Genomic DNA, 23404 nt, shown 5'->3' with positions numbered 1-23404 from the left:
GTGAAACCCTTATTAAATACTTCTTACGCTAATTTAGAAATAGGATTTATGTTTATCATTACATTATAATTTTCTATGACATTATAACAGAGAAGTCAATTGTTTATAATGTTTGAACAGCTGTGTGAAAATCAAATGAAATAATATGTAAAACTCTTTATAACCCTTGAAATACAATGTAAATGTCAGATATAATAATAATAATAAAAATAGCTCATACATATATTGTATTTTAAGCAAAACACTTTACATACATTATCTCATTTTATTCTGGCAATTTGTGAGACAGGTGCTATATATATATATATATATATATATATATATATATCACTATACTGTTGTTTTTATAAAACTTTGAAACCTACTTCCTCAGAAATATTGTGAATAATTCAGGATAATTGTGTATTAAGTACATTATAATTTAATTTTTATCAAGTGCAGTAATGTAAACTGTCAGCAGTGTTGTCAAGAAAAAGCTATACCCAATCTGATTGAATAAATACATAGATATCATTTATAATTAAACTATTGCTTATATGAAAATAGAGCATGTCAAAGTTCTTTTTTTTTTAATCTCTTCTTAGATAAAAATACTACCTTTGCAATTTTGGTGATTAAAAAAAATCCTCTATGTATACATATATTGTATTTTATATATACTTTAAGATATTTAACATGTATTGGCCTACCTGCCATCTGGGGGAGGGGGTGGGGGAGGAGGGGAAAAATTGGAACAGAAGGTTTTGCAAATGTCAATGCTGAAAAATTACCTGTGCATATATCTTGTAAATAAAAAGCTATAATAAATTTTTTAAATCCTCTATCTTTCTAAGCAGTACAGAGATAAATATCTCAATCTGCATCTGAATTATGAATTTGAATAATTTTGATATGAAATAAGCTTTTATGAGTTTGACATAAATTAAGCTATCTGTATATTATTTTATTTGTCCAGTATTTAAGATCTTATTATTTTTATATTGCAATAATGTTAAAGAATTAGATTTTCATGATTTCTGCTTTTTGTATACAATGCCAAGATATAATTAAATATGCTCAGATTAGAGGCTTCATAATATGGAGTTAATATTTTGAAAACAGAAGCTAGAAAATACCTGCCCTATGAAATATCTTAAATTTTCTTTTTTAAAGGTTGAAATGTACTGTTGGTCCTACTATGAACCTGCATTTCAATGTATCCATCACTATTTCAAATGGTCGAGAAGCAACAAAATTTAATTCCTTCTCTTATGTGGTAAGGCTAAATATTACTCTTTTCAGAAAATGAATAATCAGATCTATTGCTAATGAAACAGTTTTGCTTCTGTTAATCATTAGTCATCTAAAATTAATAAGTATATTGTTTTAATTTTTGTTATGTTTCACATTCAGGATCCTGTAATAACAAATATTTCTCCAAGCTATGGTCCCAAGGCTGGTGGTACATTACTTACTTTAACTGGGAAATACCTAAACAGTGGAAATTCTAGACGTATTTCAATCGGTGGAAAGCCATGTATTTTAAAAAGGTGTTGTAAATATATTTTAATTATTTTATTTATTTAATCAAATTAATTTGTCCCTGAATTTGAATATTGAGCAATTGTCAAAAAGCAATAAAATTTGTGCAGGAAATTGGTCTTAAAAACTGTTTGCTTTTATAGTAAGTAAATTATTCTCTCTATATGTTTCCCTCTATTTATCTTTCTACCTTTAGTACTAATTTTATTTATTTCCCCTTATCTTTTACTTTCAATTTTTTGTCATTAATATGAGGATTGCATAATCATCTATAAAACTGTGAAAACCAATAACTATGTAAATAGGAATAACCATTCCCTTCAGATTTATAACTAATAATCCTAGATCACAGAAAGAAAAAAAGAGGGAGGTGGAGTATAAGAAGTTATTTCTGCTCATCAAAATTATAATAGTTCTATTAATTAAATATAGAAAAGATATGAATGATTAAAGGGCTTAAGATACTAATATTGCAAGAAAAATAGGCTAACAGTTATACATACCATATTGCCAAATTTTGATTCCACTGAACCATGATAAGCTTAGAATGAGGAGGTCCTTCCTAAATACCATAAGAGGTAGCAGTATACACTGGAAAAAGTAATAGACTTGGAATCATAACAGCCCTACATTCATATCCTGCGTCTGACACTTAATAGTACTGTGACCATGTCCGGTGCTATAAAGATTCTTCTCTAAACCTCTGTTTCTTCATCTGTGAAATGAAGAAGCTAGTTTCTTGCTTTTTATGACCATTAAATGATATAATGTGCGTGAAGTACTTTGTAAAGCTTAAGGTATTATATAGATGTTCAGTATTATTAGCCAGATGAGAAATTACCTTTCAAAAACCATTGACTATGGATAATATTCACCTTTATTCATATAATTTGAGAACGTTGTATGTAAAAGTATTTGTTCTCTTTAATGATAAATATCCATCCCCTTAATTTTTTGTCCAGTGTGTCTCATAGTCTTCTAGAATGTTATACTCCTGCACAAACCATTCCAAGTGAGTACCCCATTAAAATGAAAATCGACTTAGCCAATCGAGAAGCCTACAGTTTTACATACAAAGAGGACCCTATTGTTCATGAAATCCATCCAACCAAATCTTTTCTTAGGTAAGTAAAAGTAAATGTGGAAAAATAATGACATGAGACTGCTATAGAATAATCAAGAGAAACTGAAATTTTATCTCTGTCTTTGTTGCTACTACATTTATTTTGCAGATGGCCTTCAATATTTAAAAGGATTTCCTTCAGTTTCTGAGCACCATTTCCACCTACTCCATCAAATGTTTCCATTGATTTCAACAAAGCAGATTAACAGAGGAATGGAATATTTATATACACATAATGTATACCTACCGATACACATGTATTATCTGAATTTCTTCACAATAATTTTACTTATACACTAATGTGGAACCACATTCATTTTTCCACCTTTCAACATATACTCACCCTGCCTGTCCTGAACACAGCTTTTACGCAGGCCAGCTTCCATTTGAATCAGCAGCTCATTGAACCAAATCAATCTAGCTCATTTCTTGTGCAACTCTCCAGCTCTATAAGTCAAATAACAATGAAAAGCGGATTTATTTTAATTCTCTATCATGCAAATGCCTGAAAGCTATTTTTAAAAGTTTTCTTTAAAAGCTGAAATCCAACTTATTTTCAAAAATAATTCATATTGTCTAGCAAATCAGAAAGAATATATGATTCTTAAATTTGTGAGTTTTAACTTTAAATATATACACATCTATGCATACATTTTCAAGAAGCTAAGAAAGTTATTTCCATGGAACATCTTTAATCTTTTAATTAGACTGATTTTGTAATTATTTTGACTTTAAATCATAATCTATATGAATTTGCCTCTAAGCTCATTAAACAATAATAAAAAAGATGCTGTAATTTTCCTTAATATTATCACTTTCCTGTTTTATTTTTACTAGTGGAGGAAGCACAATAACAGGTTTTGGAAAAAACCTGAATTCTGCTAGTGTGCCCAAGATGGTAATAAATGTCCCTGAAGTAGGAAGGAACTTCACAGTGGTGAGTACCTTTAGTGCTGCATGATGTACTGAAATCTTACTCTGCTTTTTCTTTTTAAACCAACCTGGCTGGTTTTCAATTAGCATAAGAACTTCAGATTTTGCCTTTAAAATATTTTACAACATTATATGTTTTTTATAATTAGTTGGCAATGTTTTACTAAAGCAGAATTATAAATTGGTAATGCAAATCATTGCATAGCTTAAATTTTGTTTTTTGGTTTTTTGGGGTTTTTTTTTTAACTCCCAATCTTTGAACATAAATGATCATTTTAACCCTATGTCATATTTTTTGAAAGACAGTTAACAAAAGAAAATGTGAAAGTCAAAGAAAATTACAATTATTTTCCCCTTTCTTTTCTTCTTTTTCTCCTCTCCTACCTCTTCCTTCTCTTTCTGCTTCACTCTAATTCTCTCTCTAAGTATTAGGTAAAAATGTCCCTTTTTCTCCAACAAATGCCATGACGTTACCCTGATCTCATCACAATTTAATTAATTAATTCTTGTTGTGGAGCAGACACATTTTTTTCCTTGACCTCTCTACCTGCCCTATATTTCAGCCTTCTTAATATTTTAAGATGGCCTAATCCTGAAGAACATCTATCTTATTTTATTTACAGGAGCATGCAAAAATAAAATGACCAAATGTGATGCCCTCCTAAAAGTTATTGACTTATTATTTGTATTGTAGCCAGTTGTGTTTTTGTAGTCAATTCTTTGTCTACTTCATCCTATATGGAACAGTAAATCAATTAAATTTCTGTTAGGATTTCAGTAGTGTTAGTTAGTGCTGATTTTAGGAATTTTCATGTTATAATTCCTGCCACAACTTTCACAGTAAATTTGAAATGAAAGTTGAAGAGTATGCCTTTTTAGTTGTATCTTAATTGAGCAGACCATAGATTGAATTACAGCACTTTTTTCTTAGATTTTTCTATCCCAGCATCTTTTGAGGACTAAAACCATCATATTCTTCAATTACTGAAACCAATTTTGTGCTAAATATGTCAAGTTGCATTACAAAACAATAAGGTCATCTCAAATGAGATTTCTCTTGACCTTCTCAATCAGTCACATTGCATCACCTCTAAAGTATTATTAGATTTTTATCATACTCCTGAGAGGCTGTGCTATGTCAAATGAGCAAATAAGTGAGGTAAAGAACCCTGAAAATGATTCCAACATATAGTCACAGAGTTCTGAATATTACTACTATTAACTTAAAGGACATTTGTATTTCATATTAGAATAGAAAAATGATGAATTTCCAATAACAAATAAAAATCTATCTTTATGCATTCATGTATGTATTATAGAATCCATGTAATTTTATGTAGAAGACAAGAAAATTATAACTAAGTAAGACTATGGTCTAGTTTATTAATTAATGACAAATTTTCCCTCTTTTTCATGACCTATCATTTTACCTAAACAAAGAGTACTCTGGTTTCATAGGAAACTGCCCATCAAAAAGAAAGATAAGAATGTCATTGAGAGATGAAAATTCTTAGCTTTGTTGTATCTGGGGGGAAAAAAGCAATCAAATTTCTATAGGTTCAATGACAAAAATGTTAGCACTGTAAGGGTTGGATCTCTCATATATTTATTAAAAGATTCACTTAGGTCCATTTCATGGCATTTTGTTAAACTGCCTTACAAACAACAGATATTTTGCTTCTGTATTATTTGTTGTCTGTGGAAACTGAGGGCAGAGATGATGAATTGGATCTATGGAAGCTTTTGGCCTCTGATGCTATGACTCACATCTTGAGTCATATCAATGTCCGTGCACAGTAACCTTACTATGCACCTAATTATTATTGTTTTTTTAAAAAAGCCAAGCACTTTCTAACCAGACTGTTCATTGATTTATAAATGCATATTCTCCTTCAGGAGTCAGCATTTCAAAAAGTAGTTTTCAAATTCCTCAGTTTTATATATGAAATTACTGACATGACAGTAGAATTGCTCATTTGTAATTAATACAATTTCACTTCTCAAGCAGATGTAGATAAAAAGCTCTGAACATCATGATGATAATTTGGCATGGAGTCAAATTGTATTGTACATATTTAGAATAGGAAAAAGTAAATTTATATTCCAGTATTCTCCCAGTAGAGGAAGCATAGTGGTAGCCAGTGTTGGACATGGATACACAACGTCCTGCCTTCACTTTTCACCTCTGATAAATTATGGCTGTGTGATCCTGTCTTTATATAAACGTGCCTCAGGCACCTCTTTAGAATGTAATCCACTAAATGAGAGATGGTCCACTATCTGAGTTGGTATATGGAGTCCTCTAAGCTAAGAAGCCACAGGTGTAGACTGGAATGAGAGTTCTTGCTCTGGAATCCATGGAATTTTTTTTTAATTTAAGAACTATATGTTGATATTGTTTCCTTTCTTCTTCCTAAGTATTTTGGAAATCCATAGGATTCACTAGACTGCCTCAGTGCTCTATGATACATTAAAAAAATGTTAAAGAGGTAATTAGATGGTTCATTGAATAGAGCACTAGCTCTTGAAGTCAGGAGGATCTGAGGTCAAATGTGACCTCAGATACTTAACACTTAGAAGCTATATGACTCTAGGTAAGTTATTAAATTCCAACTGCCTCACCAAAAAAAAAAAATCAGAAAACTAAAAAAAAAAAAAAAAAAGAACATTAAAGAAAAGGCTAAGAACCCTTATCTAGAATGTCCTTCAGAGGCCATTGTTGTCCAGCCCCTCTCATTTTAGAGATGAAGACACTGAGGTTCAGAAAGATTCGGTATTTTGCCAAAGGTCACATACCTTGTGAACCAGATACAGCGTTAGAACTCTGGTCCTTTAACTAAAGAGCCAATACTCTCACAACCTCATGTACACATCAATTCTCTCAGACACCAAAATATCTGTGAATTGCCCACTATGAGTTATATACTATACTAGATACCAAGATATAAATAACAAGAATGAAATGATCCCTATCCATAAGATGCTGACATTTATAAAGTTTTGATGAAATCTGATGCCAATGGCTGTGGAAATTAATATTTCAGTCCACATTAATTATATCTTTCTAAAAAAGTTACCACATATGATTTTTATAATAAAATATCTGAGCACAATTCCAAGTTTTTTATTTTTGATTATTTATTTCCTAAGTCATTCCATATGTGGGTAAAAGATATTATGCTCCTTATAATTTTCTAAGAGAAAGAAATTAAAAGAGACTGACACTTGTTTTCATTGTCCTTGGGAAATATCAGCCACTTTACCCATAAACATGTCACTTAGCATAACTACTCTGATCTAATTACCAGCAATAATAGGAAATCACATTTCCTTAAGATGTCAGAAATCAGTCAGAGTTCTGATGTTTACTGAAAAATCTTCATAAAAAATCAGGACACAATTGGAACATAATCTGAAAGGGATATTTCTTCAACAATGGCAGTTAGTCAATAAACTTTTATTAAGCGCCTACTATGTGCCAAGCATTGTGCTAAGTGCTGAACATACCAAGAAAGGTATGCTTTCAATTTAATGGGAGAGCCAACATGTACACTGTACACAAACAAATTACAGACAGGATAAATTGGAAATAATCAATAAAAGGAAGGCACTAGAAAAAAGGGGGAGGAATCAGAAAATACTTCTTGTAGAAGGTCAGATTTTAGCTGGGACTTGAAGGAAGCTAGGGAAACCAAGATGAGAAGGTAGAGCACTCTAGGCTTGGGAAACATCCAGCGAAAATGGCACAGACTTTGGGAATGGAATATTTGCCAATATGCAAAATTCACTTTTATTTAAGTGACAGAAGATGAGGTAATATCCCCCCTGTGTGTCCCTGTCGTATTTTCAAAGGAATAGAAAATAATTAGGTAAACCTAAACGGGAGGTCCAGCTTCAGAAATCACAGCATGGACTATGCTAGACAGGACAAATTTACCTCAGGTTTGTGTAGAAATAGCCTGCTCTTTCTAGAAGGGATTTAACATTAAGCAATAAATTGGAGGTTTAAAAGAACAGTTTTAAAGTTCCATATTGTAGTAAAATTTGAAAGTTATTATTGATGTTGTTTACTTTTTTGATCTGCTTATTTACAGTGGCTAATTGTTTCTCACTACAGGCATGTAAGCATCGCTCTAATTCAGAGATAATCTGTTGTTCGACTCCTTCCTTACAACAGCTAAATCTGCAACCCCCCCTGGAAACAAAAGCTCTTTTCATATTTGATGGTATCCATTCCACTTACTTTGATCTCATTTATGTCCATAATCCTGTATTTAAGCCTTTTGAAAAGCCAGTGATGATCTCAATGGGCAACGAAAATGTACTAGAAATTAAGGTAAGAAATGCTTAAATGCTCCCTTAAATCACCAACTTGAGCCTAATTGGCTTTTTAGTTTTAAGAGTGAAATGATTGTATTCTTTAATTATAACACATTCTACATCAGCAAATAACTAAGCTCTGAAACACAAATCTTTTTGGCATATCATTAAAGAGAAGTGTTAATAGTGGACTATCTCTTTGTGAAGAATTGGGGGAGGGAAGCCTTTCTTATTATGTACTTATAAAAAAAAGTAACAATAAGTGTTAGACACAGATCCATTAAAAGCTCCCTGTGAATACATTATCCTGCAGATGTATTATGTTTTCCTGAACTCCTAAATGTACTGATTGAAAGATAAAATTTGACATTTTTGGTAAGTAAATCCATCATTTATAATTATCTCCTATTTTATAATCATTGAATTCAGTAGTGAGGTGTGGTCATGTCAGAACAACCAATTAGTGAATGGAATTTGGATTCCATTAAGAGTACATGAAACCCTTCATAGGTATTTTCCTCTGAATAGAAAGGAATAGTAAAATAAATGCAATTTAAGGCTAAAGAAATTTTAGTGGTCATCTAAGCTAAACTGCTTTGTGAGCCTAGTTAAATCACTTAATTTCTCAAAGCTTCAGTTTCTCATTTATAAAGTAGAAATAATTATACCTATCAAACAATGTTGTTATGAGTGTCAAATGAGATAAAATAATTTGCAAGCTTTTAAGGCTTATAACAATCACCATTGACTTCATCATCATCTCCATTACTTATTATTTATCCAGAAAGAAAGTGAGGCACAAAGAGTCTAAGTGACGGTAGTATGTTTAGCTAGTGATAGATCTGGAAAAGATCTCAGGGGCTTTTTGTTTTTGTTTTTTAAATGTATCTCTAATTTATTTGGTCTTTAATATCCAAAAAAATTGAACAAGATGACCACAGGGATGACATGTTTTTATATTACCATTTGTAACTTATGTCACAATGACCAAATATATAAGCATCAACAAACTGACTTAAATAATTAGAATTGATTTTTCCAAAGGATTACCTGGATTCCAGTATGAACACAAGGATTATTCTTTTTTGAAGTAAAATAGGCTATATTGCTTCATCTCCTAAGCACTGAAAATATTGTGAAACCAGAATTCTTTTCTGGCATTATTTTCTCATCTACATCATAAAATGTGCTTTTAGATATGTGTACATGCACACACATACATGTACATACATGGGTTTGTTGAAGTTTTTTTTTACAATAATTAAACAAGCACAGCATGAAATTAAATGGTAGCCTGCTTCAGTGAACAAACTGTTCTACCAAACCAGAGTTCTTTTATCTCCTACTTTAATTAGTTTTAGAAAGGGGAAAAGAGCTTTTATCACATCTTTTTTTTTTCAATAAAACTAATCTAGTGTGACATATTTTGCATTCAACAAATTACTGTATTTGCCATTTGAAAGAATCCATTTGGTTCCTCTTAATGAAAACAAGAAGTTTTATGTGAGAATATTTTACACTCAGGAAAATTGTATTTTTTAAGTTATTTCATCTATAATTTGAGGATTAGAGATAAATGACCCCATTATCTGTCCCTCTAAGCAAAACCTTATATAGAAAAGAGAAGTCCCTCCTCTCTAAGTTAATATTTCTCACTCAGGACTCCCAAAACCTGCTTGACTAAGAAAAACATAATATGACATGATTTCCTTCAGAATCATTTTGCACTATTTCCAACCTGGACAAAAGAGGCACTTTCATCTCATTTCTATGAAGTATTATTTTTTGGCCTGTCAGATGGTGAAAGAGCCTTCTATCCCATGGGATAAATCAAGAAAGATAGCTGGGGGTAGTGGGAGGCAGCAAAAAAAAAAAAATGTTTTTTCAGGAATGTATTCAAATATATGATTTTAATATCACAGTACTACCTCCCAAATACTTTCCTTCATATGAATTGAATTGAATCCAATTGAATTATACTTAGCTGAAAATTTGTGGTGAAAAATAGGATTCAGCTGAAATGTCCTTATTCTAATATTGGTCTTAGTCCTTTCTCAATTGTTGAGATCAAGCAAATTAAAATCTGTGCCTCTCTTTGAAACAGCAGAGATGAATGAGTAGTGAGAAAGACAGTAAGAGAGGAAGCAATGTTTGCCACTCCCTGGGAAAAATTCACTGTTTTATTGTGAAGAAAAGCCTTTCATTTCATGCAATGCTTGTATAACTCCCGAGTAGGAAGTCGTGTATCTGTAATCAGTGACAGCATTTGGCACATAGTATGTTTATTTTATATTGCAATTATATTTATATGCTAATATATTCATTCATGATACTGTTATCTATGGAATGGGATCAAGAAAGGCAGTAGGGAATAATAGAGACTATTGTTTTTGCAATCTGGAAAGTGTAAATTGGAGTTCAACTCCAACTTTGCCTTGCTGTGCAACATTGAGCAACTTTTTGGACTGTTCTGATGTTTTCTCATCAATAAAAAATGGATCATAACTACCTGGCTTACTATTTTCCCATGAGAAACACATTTAGTATTCTTAAAATGATATGTAGCTAAGAGCTATTCTTGTCAAGGCAGGATTTGCTCAGTGTCTCTGGAGAAGGCCATAGTATTCAAATAGGACATGTAGGAATTTAGGAACGCCTTGGTGAAAGAGGTGAAATATTTGTCATCTCCGCACTTCATCCAGCAGTGGCCACAAATGATAACACTTTGTCTAGAAAGATCCCAATAGAATTGTACACTCAGTTGCTCTTCAATATAGACTTGAAACTTCAATAATATATTGGGTAGTTTATGACCAAAGATGGAAATTAGCCAATGCTAATTATGATTTTTGTTTTATTTTCAATAAATTTTATTATTACAATAAATAGCTAGCATTAATATACTTTATGCAAATTTAAGATGTGCAAAGCATTTTTTTACATGTTATTTCATTTCATTCTCACAACTGCCCTGGGAGGCAGGTGCTATGATTATATCCATTTTGCAATTGAAGAAACTGAGCCAAATGGATTGAGTGACAAGTACCTTAGGCTATATTTGAATACAGGTCTTCCTGAGTCCAAATCCAAAACTCCAACCACTGTACCATCTATCTGCATTTTAAGTTTATTGTTGTAAACATAGTATACTTTTATCAACATGTGATTTTTTAAAAATATTAACTTTATTTAAATAAAATACCATTCATAGCAATGAAATTTTACAACTATGTGCCAAATAATTCTAGAATTCATTCTTTAAGTAAAATAAACATGCACAAATTTTTGGTGATCAAATGAAAATAAAATAATGCCCAAGCAAACGTTATATTATTTTTCCTTATTCTATGGTATGTGTTGTAGTTAGTTCCTCTATTTTGCAAGTATTCATATTTTTATAGTATACCTTGCTGGAATTTGTTTCACAAGGGGAAATTCCAGGAGTTTTGCTAAACAAAAATAAAGTATTACAAATCAGATGTCTTAGTAGGTAAGTCATACAGTTAATTGTTGAGAAGTCAGCTAGAGAGGACTAGACAGATAAGCAATTCTCTTTCTCCTCCCACCCCCACTCCCACCCCCAAAATCACACAATCTCAGAATTCCAAGAGATTCTTAGATCTAGTTCAATCTTTACCTTTGCTGAAATCGCCTCTATTACATTTCCAACAAGTATTCATCCAGCTTCCACTTGAAGAATTCCAGAAAGGGAAGTCAACAGTTTTGAAAGGCAGTTAGTTTCTCTCTAAGGGAGCTACAACTTTTAGAAATAATATTGAATTCAAAATGCTACTCTACTAAATTCAACCCATTATTATGAGTTAGTTTTCCCTAGTGGAGCAAGTAAAACAAGTCAATTTTCTGTTCAATGTGATATTCCAAATATTTGAGGATAATTCTTATGTACTCATCTCTTCTTCCTTAAACTAAGTACAGGCTCCCCTTTCTCTAACTAATTGTTGCATAACATCATCTCAAGGTACTTCATCTTCCAGACCATCCTCTTCCATAATCATTCCAGGTTCATAACATTATATAAGATCATAGTTCTCAAGTTTGAAGAATTTTGGAATTTATCTATATTAACCCTTCATTTTATAGATGAAGACACTAAATGTGGGAAATATTACTTGAGTTGTCAAAGGCTACAGAGGAAGCAAATAAAAGAATCAAGATCCAAACTCAGGGCTTCTAATATTATTGTTTTTCTTAAAATGTGATGTCCAGGACAGGGCAAAATGCAATGGATTTTCTGTTTCTATTGATCTGGAAATTATACTTCAATTAATGTCTGAGATAGTCTAAGATAGCATTAATTGTTTTGGAGTGTTTTGTCTTTTGGTTTTGAGTTTTTTGGTTTTTTTTTTGCCTGGCCCTCCAGACTTTTTTTTAGCATGCCCCCATGTTTCCCTATACTCTTCCTTGCCCGACCCATTTGAGCTTTATTTTATGTATTTGCTTTTCTTGTTAGGATTGCTTTTTAATGGCAGGGACTGCTTCTATTTGTATTTGTACTCCCTGCACTTAACACATAGTAAACACAATAAATACTAGCTGACTTATTTTTTTATTATTATACTGCTGACTTTTAAAATTTTTATTGAGAACCCTTTTTTGATCAATAGTCTTTTTCAAATATGCCCTTTTTCTCATTCTCTACTTACAAAGTCATCCTTTAAAAACAAAGAATTTTTTTAAAGAAAGAAAAATCAATGCAGCAAAATAAACCAGCACATCAACCAAACATGGTTGTATGTTCAAGGTTCCATACCAATGACCCCAATTCTGGAAAGAAAGAAATGGGACATATTTTTCTAATTTCCTCTTCAGGAGCAACATTGGTCTTTTTGTTGTTTTTCTTTCCACCTGCATTGTTATAGCCATTTTCTCTTCGACATAATATTCCAAATATTTGAGGATAGTTCTTGTGTATTCTTATCTCCTCTTCTTTAAATTAAGTATCTGGTCCCATTCCTCATTTACAGCCATTGTCCATACCATTTTGGTGATTTTGTTATTTAAATTTTCATCATTTCGTATTTGTTTTCCCATTCTTCTGTGTATTCTTCTTAGTCATTGTTTTTTATGAAACAGTAATCTTCCATTACCTTTATATTTAGACATTACTCACTAGCTTGGTATCTACTTTGTTTCTAGTTCTTTGTTACTACAAAAATATTTTGGTGTATATATAAGATCTTTCTATCTTTGTCTCCTTGGGGTACATGCCTGACTGCTGTTTTAGAATAAAAAGTAGACCTGTGATTCATTTTGTGTAGAGAACTCCCAGGTGGCAAAATTCTCAACAAATACAGGTTGTAGCACATTTTCTGCAATTTAAAATCTTAAAGAGTTAGTTACCCAAGGGTAAGGGTCTTGCCAAGGCAGCTAGACTGCAATAAATAGAGTATTGGACCTGGACTCAGTAAAACAGGAGTTCTGATTCAGTCTCAGATACTTATCAGCCGTATTTCCAGGTCAATTCATTTAACTTCTGTTTGACTCAATTTCTTCAACTATGGAGATAATAACAGCACCTACCTCACAAGACTTTTGTGAGGATCAAATGAGATAATATGTATAAAAGTACCTAGCACAATGTCTGGTGCATAGTTAAGTCCTACATAAAATATTATTTCCTACACTTACCCTCCTATCAAGGATTACCTGGGCAATATATATCAGAGGAAGAACTTGAACCTGGATCTTCCTTTCTCAGAAACCAGCTTTCTATCCAGCATACCATACTATTTAATATGTAACATAGATAACAGGGTGAGAAAAATATAAAAATAGGAAAATATGGAGCATATGTGGGAAAATACAAGATATAATTCAGTTTAGTTGGAACATTAAGTGGACAATGGGGATAAGTATGACATAAGACTAATAGAGTAGACCCATTGTTGAGGGCAGGGGTTACAGATTAAGGAGTTTGAACTTTATTGGTTAGGTAATAGGCATTAAACATTTTTGAGAAGAGTGACATGACACTATAGACTACCATAGGTACAAATAAGTAGACAAAGTTTGAAATTATATAAAGAATTTGGTCTAAAAGGAGTGAGCAGAGACAGGAAAAGCCCAGAATAAATGAACTTGAAGAGGAGATAACACAAAGAGATCAGTGGTAGAAGCTCCATAGTTAGATGGAACAGAGCAAGGTTTTGATCATTTTAGCTTTAAAGAACCTCTTTTTACTCAAGTATTATTTCTTCCTATCATTTAGAAGCAGGATCCCTAAATCTGATTCCTATCACTGGATGACTCTTAGGAATTGAATAGGTCCCTACAAGGGCATGTTATATAGATTAGAGAAGGAATGTTTTCATATTTCCCAAACTGAGAAGAGAGTTGTAATCCATTCTGGGACCTGAGAGCAAACATAGCAGTTTAAGCCCTAACAAAGAAGGAATCATAGAAAAATGGAACTTGATACTTAGCTGAAATTACTCAGGTTTAGGAATTCCTGTTTATCTGTTAGAACTAGCCTCGGAGTGTGAGTGGGTATCAAGAATTGTCTTGTTCCTGAGTTTCTCAGTCCCTTATTCTATCTGATTCTTTCTTTGCTTCCATCTCAAAGTTCAGGTCAACCTACATGTTAATTCTAATCTTAGGCAGATTGTGCAGATCTTAAAAGATAGTGAATTTAAAGTAATGAGTCTAATTCTTGTGACTAATGTTCCCATGCCTCTTTTTCAGACCCTATCCTTGGCTCTTGGCATAATCCTGACCACTCTTTGGCTCAATCTCTTCGACCCTTTTAGTTCTGGATTATTATTTTTATTCTATACCTTTTTTCCTATCTTGATAAAGAGCACCTGCCTCTTCCTCTATACCTCAGATACTTTCCTAGACTTGAGCTCTGACTTTGGGGAGTTTATTGGGCTTATCATTAGGCTTTTTTTTTAAACCAGCTCAATTCCTAGTCTAAGTAAGTTTATTTATTCTACCCAGGCCTCTAGACACCTAGATCCTGGCATTATAGTGGTAAAACCATTGCAAAAAGAAATATTAGCCAGAGTGAGGAAGGAGAGAGTGATTTCTGACACAAGGTGAAGTGACATTGATTTCTGTTACACAAAGTATTCATCTGCACATTACATGCAACTCATTGTAAGAGAGGAGATGTCCATTATCCTGTCTATGGGCACTAATGTTCAGTCGACAGGGAGGTAGTTTTTATTGTTGTTCAGTCTGATTTCTACTGAGTCACATGATGAATTTTATCATCCTGTTTTTAGACATTAATCATTTTAGAACAAAACAAACTGTTGGTTGTTTTTCAGATATGTGACTTATATTTTCCAGTTTCTGCCTGTTTTTCATTCTTTAAAAGCAATTTCATGAGCACCTCTTTTTTTCTTTCTTTCTTTCTTTTTTTCTTTTTTTTTTTTTTTGCATCTCAAGGTTGGGTGGAGATTTATGTTGTTTGCTTATCATAAGTTTCTTGGGTTTTTTTATGGATAAAAAAGTAGCTCTACCCAGTCTGGGATTCATTTTTCTTAAGCCACATATTTATTTGGCAGTATTGTTATTTTCTTATTTGAAGAGTTCTAGGACCTCAAGGAATGAGTATTTGTAAATGTAGATATAATGTAGTCTTCCCTTCCCCCACTTTAGTGATTATCTAGCCAAGAAAGCCACATTTAAGTTCTTCTCTCATAAATCAACTCCCTAGCTCTTTAATCTCTTCAGTTGCCCTTCTCTGAATTCCTTTCAATATGTGAATGCAAATCTCAGAGCTAACCAACAAGTTGTCAGTTGAAGCCCTTTGGTAGTGAAGAGTTAAATTTATGGACCTCTCATTAGATTGCCTCTGTATCTGACCCAGTTCAGTGAAATATTCACATTGACTAATATTCATTCAACATACATGATCTTTTCATTAGAAAAAGTTGTGTTTATATGCATCTTACCCAAACCCTAGTTCCTTATCACAAAGAAGTATCATTTTCTCTGAGCCCTTTTTTATTAAGATAACAATAAAATCTGTCATATCTACTTATTATGGTTGACTTGAAAATGAAATGAGAGTATATTTTAAATATATATAATCACATTTTTGAAAGTATTCTTTCATAATTCTTTTCAAGTTTTTTTCATGTTTGCTATGGTATGGTTTTGTCTCATTTAAAGTATGTTAATAGGCATTTATATGAAAAGGTTAAAAAAAAGCAGTAGTTTCTCTTAATATATCTTTCCTCAAATTAATAGTAGTTCATTTACTAGGTGGGTGCTATCTTCAGTTCTGGTAGCCTGATAATTTGATAAATTATGCTTGTGGCTATTTCTTTGTTCTCAAATCTATTTTTTTGGTTTCTTCAGTACATGTATAATGGCATGGCATATCAAATAGAGAGCACTATCTGTGTGACCCTGGGCAAGTCATTTTATCAGTGTTCTAGGAGTACCTCTATAACTACGAATTGTAAAGAAGGTGACAACCTGCATTGGTAGAAAAGGATTTCCTCACCTGGGAGTTCCTTGTCCCAATAAAATCACAGATCCAATCCCTTTCTTAAAATAGCAGTTAAGTATATAATCCAAAAAGTCAAAGATATAAATCAGATATATATGTGTATGTTTATATACACATGCTACATACATATGTGCACACATGTATACATATATACAGGATGTGTATTAGTAACAAAGTATTTTGTACTAACAAATAACTAGAAACAAAGTAGTTCAGTCTTAGCCCTCCTAATGTGTCAAGGTAATGAAGAAAGCAAGTAACTAGATTTGTGTCATTGAATCAAGTGCAATCTCAGGATTTTTTTCAAAAAATAAATATACAAGGAAATGTAAAAATGCAAGTTAGCAGAGAGCTTGTCAAGAAGCTACTTAAACAGTTCTGTCTGCCATCTATTAGGCTGACATTAGCGTCCTAAAAAGCAATAATTGTTCAGCATTTCAAGGATACATTATTTCATTAGTATGGGTTCCCCCATCATTGGCACAGATTAAAACATCTTTCTGTTTTATTAGACAGCAGGCATAAATTGGTGAACCAAAAATTTCCTTCACCTAATGCCCAATTTTCTGTTGAAGAAATGGTCTATAAGGCTCTGTTCAGCAACAGAGCTATGATTCTAGGATGGATGTTTTCAAACTTAGCTAGGTTTGCCCTCATTGTGTGTTTGTGTGTGTGTGTGTAAACCCAGATTCACATAATAGTAACTGGGTTCAAATTCTTTCTGCTCTGGCAGAGTATCACTTTGAGTAAAACACTTATGATCCCTCAGTTTCTCCATCTGGAAAAGGAATAGCTTGGGTTAGATGGCCTCTAAGGTCCCTTCCAGCTCTAAAGCTATAATCCTTTGAAACCTTTCCAGCCTGGGAGAATCGTAGCAAACATGAAAAAACCTTGAAAAGAATTATTAAAAAGTACTTTCAAATATATCTTTATATATATTTAAAATATATCTCATTTCATTCTCAAGTCAACCATAATAGATTGATATGACAGGTCTTATTGTTATCTTCCTAAAAAAAGGGCTCAGAGAAAATGATAATTTCATTCTGTCCTAAATAAGTACAGTAGAGGCATTATGGAGTAGGCATCTAGGATGCATAATCCAGTGCTGGACTTGGATTTAAGGAGACTGAATCCTGCCTTAAATAGAATTTATATGACACTGTATAAATCATTTTAGCCTCAGTTTTCTAATCTGTAAAATGGGATAATAGCATTTATTTCACAAGGATTCTGTGAAGATCAGACAAGATTTTATATATATATACATATATATATATATATAAAATTCTTTGCAAACTTTAAAACACCATGTAAAGGCTATTGCTAATAGTAGTTAAAATATTAGCAGCAGAAAAAAAAAGTACTGGACTTGTGTCAGGAAAAGTCTGATTTTAAATGCTGGCATGTATCACTTATTAGCTATGTGTTCCCAGGCAACACGTTTATGATCTCTGAGCCTCCATTTCCTCTTCTGGAAAAAGGAGATAATAATCCTTATAGGGTTGTTATGGTGAAAGTATTGTTTTAAAGAGTCATAGAAATGTGAACTGCAGCTACAAGTAGAGAATAAATGCTTTGATTTCTGGGATGCTGACTTAAAAGTGTTCACTATGAATAAGTGAATTAAATGAAGGAAGAGAGACTAATATATTCCACCCATGAACTAAATCCAAAAGATAGGCCTTAATTTTAGAGTATTTTTGTAATATCCCTCATTTGTAATATCCCATTCCTGGTAGCTGTTGAAGATCTAAAGGATGCTAATGAACAACATCTATTTTTCTTTTCTTCCAGGGAAATGATATTGACCCTGAGGCAGTAAAAGGTGAAGTGTTAAAAGTGGGAAATAAGAGCTGTGAGAATATCCGCTTGCACTCTGAAACAGTCTTATGTACGGTCCCCAATGACCTACTGAAACTGAACAGCGAGCTAAATATAGAGGTGGGATTCCTGAATTACTTTCATGTTTATTAATAAGGATGCCAGTGTAATTATGTCACTTGCTACCTTAAAATACATCCTAAAAGCTCATTTGTATGTTAACTTAACTTCATCAAGGCACTCTGGATTCTTGGTTGTGAGTTGACAAATAGTAGGTTTGAGTTACATTGTCCCCCTACCAGTTAAGCTCATTTTCTGAAGCCTGGCTGAGGCAACATTTCCAAATTGCAAATAACAAGATTTCCTAGACAATAGCAAGATCTGTCAGTAGGTCTTAAAGTCTCATTAAATAGACGACCTCCACAAAGTTTTATTTAACAGATGACCTCCTAGCTAGTTCCTGACAGTTCAAATCAGTCACTCCCCCTGCATTTTTCTCTGTGGGTTTCTGAGGGAGTATGCAACTGACAGCTACAGATTCTCCTTGGGTCTCCCCTCCATGGAGATCTCCTGGTCCTACTCCTTAGCATATTCTAAATCATATTATAGTTTTTGTGTGCATTTTATCATTTCTATTAGATTATATACCCCTTGAGGGCAAGGAGCATTCCAGACTATGGAGGACTTTGAATATCAGCCCAAAGTCTCTACAAATTTGTCCACAACATATCTCCATCTCTAACCTCAGCCATCTCCACATGCCCAGTAAATTAAAAGCAGTCCCTCACAAAATGAATAAAAATAAAAAGATCTTGGAATTACTGGACATTTTACCATATTTAACCAGTTTAACCATATTACCAGTTTAAACTATAAAATGGAAAACATATTCATGTTATTAATTTATTCTCAGCAAAGAGGGTGAATGTATAACTGTTTTTAAAATCTATTAGAAAAGCAATAAATTGAATAAATGTCAAGAAAGCAAGAAAAAAAGCACTAAAGGTTAACACGGTGTCATAGCCCAAGTTTTTCCAAAGAAAGCATCTGAAGTGGACTAGAGATTTTTTTGGTGATAGTGTCTCTCAAGTGAGGAAACTTCCTCTACCAGTCAGTATAGTCAATAGTTTCTCTGCAACTCAGTCTTAGAGAATTGCCTAAAGAGCTAGGAACTTAAGTGACTTTCCTAAAATCCCTCAGTCAATAAGCCAGCTAGGGCCCAGGAATCTCTGGCTTCCATGTTGTAAATAGGCAAATATTTCTCAAGCTTCTACTGTATGCAAAGCATTATATCAGATTCCAAAGGAAATTCAAAAATAAGTGAGAGTGCTAAAAAAAACTAGTACTGTGAAGAAGATAAGAAAAAGTAACTCTACTATAAAAATAATATATTTAATGCAAAGGGAAGATACAAAAGAAAATTTTCTGACAGCTCTGAAGAGAGGATTACTTCCCTTCTGAATAGATGAAAGAAAATTTCCTGGAAAAGGTAACAACTAAGTTGGATGTTAGAGGACAGATTGTATTTCAAGTAGGTCAGAATGATGGAGCAAATACTTTTCAGAAATAAGGATAGTACGTGAAAACAGAAGGGCACAGAGAGAAATAAGTTCAAGGAGTGGTAAGTAAGTCTACCTGGCAGAGGCATAAAAAAAAAGTGAGGTGACATAAGCTAAAAAAAAAAATCAGATCATAAAGAGCCTTTAATGTCAAACTAAGGATTTTTTTGCTAGGCAAAAGGAAGCAAGTAAAGGGAGTTGAGCAGTAGAATAACCTGACCAAACATAAACTTTTATCATTTGTTGAGCTGTAATGCAATATACAATGATGTCTTAACAACATGTAAAATTCAAATAGGTCAAATTACACATAATTCAATATAGTCTTTCAGTTCATAAGTTAAACTAAGAAGGAGATGTACATTCAATGACAATAAGGGAGACTGAAGAAAAATTGAAGAAACCTACTTTCATAGTCTGCAAGAGATAATGCCATCACCAGAAGTAATTACAATAAATGCTCATGTACCATATTACACCCAGAAATAATAAGCTCAGCTCAGCTTATTGAATATATTGTAACAAAATTCCATGCATATTATGCTATTTCTTTATTTTTTTCATTGTAGTGGAAGCAAGCAGTTTCTTCAACTGTCCTTGGAAAAGTGATAGTACAACCAGATCAAAATTTCACAGGACTCATTGTTGGAGTCGTCTTGATATCATTGTTGCTCTTGTTATTACTGGGGCTTTTTCTGTGGCTGAAAAAGAGGAAGCAGATTAAAGGTGCATCTTTTTTCTTTCTTTTTTTTTAAGGAGAGAGAGGGAAAACTTTAGAAAGTTAACTCCATTTCAGACAGTCTTCATACTTACAGCAGTATTCTTCAAAGTCATCTTCGTTCCACTCACTCCAAGATGTTAATGAGAACCTAATGCTTGTATCGAAAACATTCTATATTTAGTTTTAGAATTTATCATCATTGACCCAGAAGAAAGAAGTCTTTAACAAACTCTTTTTTTTCTATTTGTTTTAAGATCTGGGCAGTGACTTAGTTCGCTATGATGCAAGAGTACACACTCCTCACTTGGATAGGCTTGTAAGTGCCCGAAGTGTGAGCCCAACCACAGAAATGGTTTCAAATGAATCTGTAGACTACAGAGCAACTTTTCCAGAAGGTATATTTCAATTTATTGTTCTGAGAAATACCCATGTATGCACTTCAATGTGGGTATTTTTTTTCTTTCCAGCTTTTACATGCAACTTTCCAACAAGAGTTTGGTAGATTTTAATTTAGAACCGGATCCATATCTCATTACATTTTTAGGGTCTTTCAGCTGTTCTCCCCGAGAAAAGTGAACCATGAAATCACAAGGGAACAAGTATTTCATTTATTGTTTGAGAAGTACATGAAAAAGTTGTGAGGCTTCTCAAGACTAAATTAGGAGCATTAGGGTTTTTAGTGTGTCTAGAGAACTGGTCTAAGCATCAGGAAAATCTGGGCTCAAGTCACTTATAATGGTCTCATGAGCCTAGGCAAGTCACTTAGCCTCTCAAAATGACAAAGCTCTTACTGATTTCAGTGGACAACAGGAATTATCTAACATCAATGAAATCACAACTCCAATTTTTTTTTCCTTTAATTGAAAAATTAAGTCAGGACAGATAAGATCAAAATGGACATTTTAGTCAAATGTAACTTGCCACTACTTGGCCTTTTCTTTTACCCTATGCAAAGATCTATATTTTTAATCTAAATATGCATATAATTCCATCAAGGCATCCATAACAAACACTATGATTTATGAAGGGTTTAACATATGCAGGGTACTATGCTAGAATCTGGGGGAAATACTATATACTATATATAGATAAGAATAGTACCTTTCCTCAGGGAGCTTGCTGTCTGAGAGAGTGGATAAACTTCACAACCTAGCACCTGAAGTATTCCTTTAAAGTCTATTACAAGGGTTAATCCAGAATAAACATCCAGTTGTGCTGAGAAATAAAGAAATGTTTAGCATCATCTGCTCTTAAAAAAAAAAAATACCATACCAAATAATGCCAAATTAACTGGAGCATTTCACATTGTTTAATATAAAATATGTTGGCAAAAGTACAGTGTCTACATTTTATCCATGTTATTACCTTTAGAAGTTTCAGGATATGAGTCAAGTGTGAGCATTTTCCTGGTTGAATATTTACCACTAAACAAATACAGTGAATCAGACTTAGAAAATACTTGCAAATCTAGAAACTGTTCATCAAGTCAAAGGGTGATAGTACTAAGCAACTCAAATCTTTATTACTTTACACCAGTTCCCTGATATTTTGAAAGTTTTTATTCATTCACCCTTGTATGCCCAACACAAAGCATTATTGCATTATTTCTTACGTGACCTTTGCCCTATGTAATTCCATATATGAAACTAGCTGCTATGATAACTTGCTGCCATTTAATTTGTACACACATGAATATTACATTATGTTTGTTTTTAGTAGACCATACTTGCTGTCTTATTTTTCTTGTTCTTATATTGTAAGAAAAATGAAAATTCACAGGTAATCCCCCAAAACTTGTTTTAACCCAGATTCAATGTCCTTTTCCCATAGCTTCTTGAGTTTCAAATGCTTGAACCTCAAATGTTTGAAGTGTCATCTTTTATTTATCATATTTATTGTTTAGTAATATTAAAAAATAGCCAGTTTACGGGAAAATCCACAATCAATTCCTAAATATTTGAATTGATTATACTGCAGTCACTGACACAGCAAATCATTTCCCTTATATTTTACCACTGGGGAAGCACATTAAAAGTCAGACCTACATGAAGAACTATTAAGGCATTCCATACCAGAGAATTTTTTTCTCTCAATGGTCAATAATTTAGCAGTTTTAAATAGTCCCTGAAGTCTAGGTTCAATAACAATCCCCTAATCCATATGGCCGATATAACAATTATCCAACTACTAAAGACATAACACAGCTGCTCTGATTGCCAACTGTAAATGAAGCTCCTACCCATAGTCTCAGCCTCTAGTTTCATCCCAATAGCAGGTAAAATGCTTGAAACATTGGTAGCAGCAGTGAAAGGCTATCCTGAGAGGGACTGTTAGAGTCTCCAGGTCCAGTGGGGAGGCTCTATGTCCTATATTTCTAGGAATTTGGGAGATCCCTTTCTAATCTAAACCTGTGTATTTCCATTCTCGCCCCTCCTTGCTTTTTTGAGCCTATATGATTACTATATTCCTGTGTTGCTATTCCCACATCTGCCTTCTAGTTTGACACTTTCTCTGGCTTGCAGAATCTCTGGCTCTTCTTGGACCCACTCATCCAGGGCAAATATCATCAAAATAAGCTACATGGAAATTATTGAAATGAGTAAAATTAAAGTGGAATGTGGCATTCTCTCCCATTTCTCATCAGACCTAAAATCAATACTCTGCCTTTCAGCAATTAACACTAAACTATATATACATCAAGTTACAGCCTTATTTTTCCTGTGAAATGAAAATGTGTCTCAAAAGGTTTAGTAGAATCTTAGGTCTTAATAGCTTATTATTAAAGATAAAAATATTAATGGCTAAAAATTATATAATGCTTGCTATAAGCAAGGCAATGTGCTAAGCACTTTATAATTATTATTTTATTTGATCCTCACAACAATTCTGCAAGATAGGTGTTATTTCTCCCCCATTTTACT

At 32.9% G+C, this 23404-nt stretch overlaps 1 protein-coding gene across 1 annotated transcript in view; it reads left to right on the top strand.

Annotated features, from left to right (window-relative positions):
* MET (MET proto-oncogene, receptor tyrosine kinase) overlaps positions 1-23404 on the top strand; it is a 155099-nt gene that overhangs the window by 106127 nt on the left and 25568 nt on the right. Inside the window, exons 7-14 of the mRNA XM_074268218.1 lie at positions 1153-1255; positions 1393-1529; positions 2484-2645; positions 3482-3581; positions 7695-7913; positions 18177-18323; positions 20332-20488; positions 20738-20878. Of these exons, the coding sequence (XP_074124319.1) occupies positions 1153-1255; positions 1393-1529; positions 2484-2645; positions 3482-3581; positions 7695-7913; positions 18177-18323; positions 20332-20488; positions 20738-20878 (1166 nt within the window). The remainder of the gene's footprint in view (positions 1-1152; positions 1256-1392; positions 1530-2483; positions 2646-3481; positions 3582-7694; positions 7914-18176; positions 18324-20331; positions 20489-20737; positions 20879-23404) is intronic.

This window comes from Sminthopsis crassicaudata, chromosome 5 (assembly GCF_048593235.1).
Source record: "Sminthopsis crassicaudata isolate SCR6 chromosome 5, ASM4859323v1, whole genome shotgun sequence".
In the NCBI taxonomy this organism is placed as follows: domain Eukaryota; kingdom Metazoa; phylum Chordata; class Mammalia; order Dasyuromorphia; family Dasyuridae; genus Sminthopsis; species Sminthopsis crassicaudata.
The sequence above is the reverse complement of the archived record's forward strand: the minus strand, read 5'-3'. Positions and strand labels throughout refer to the sequence as shown.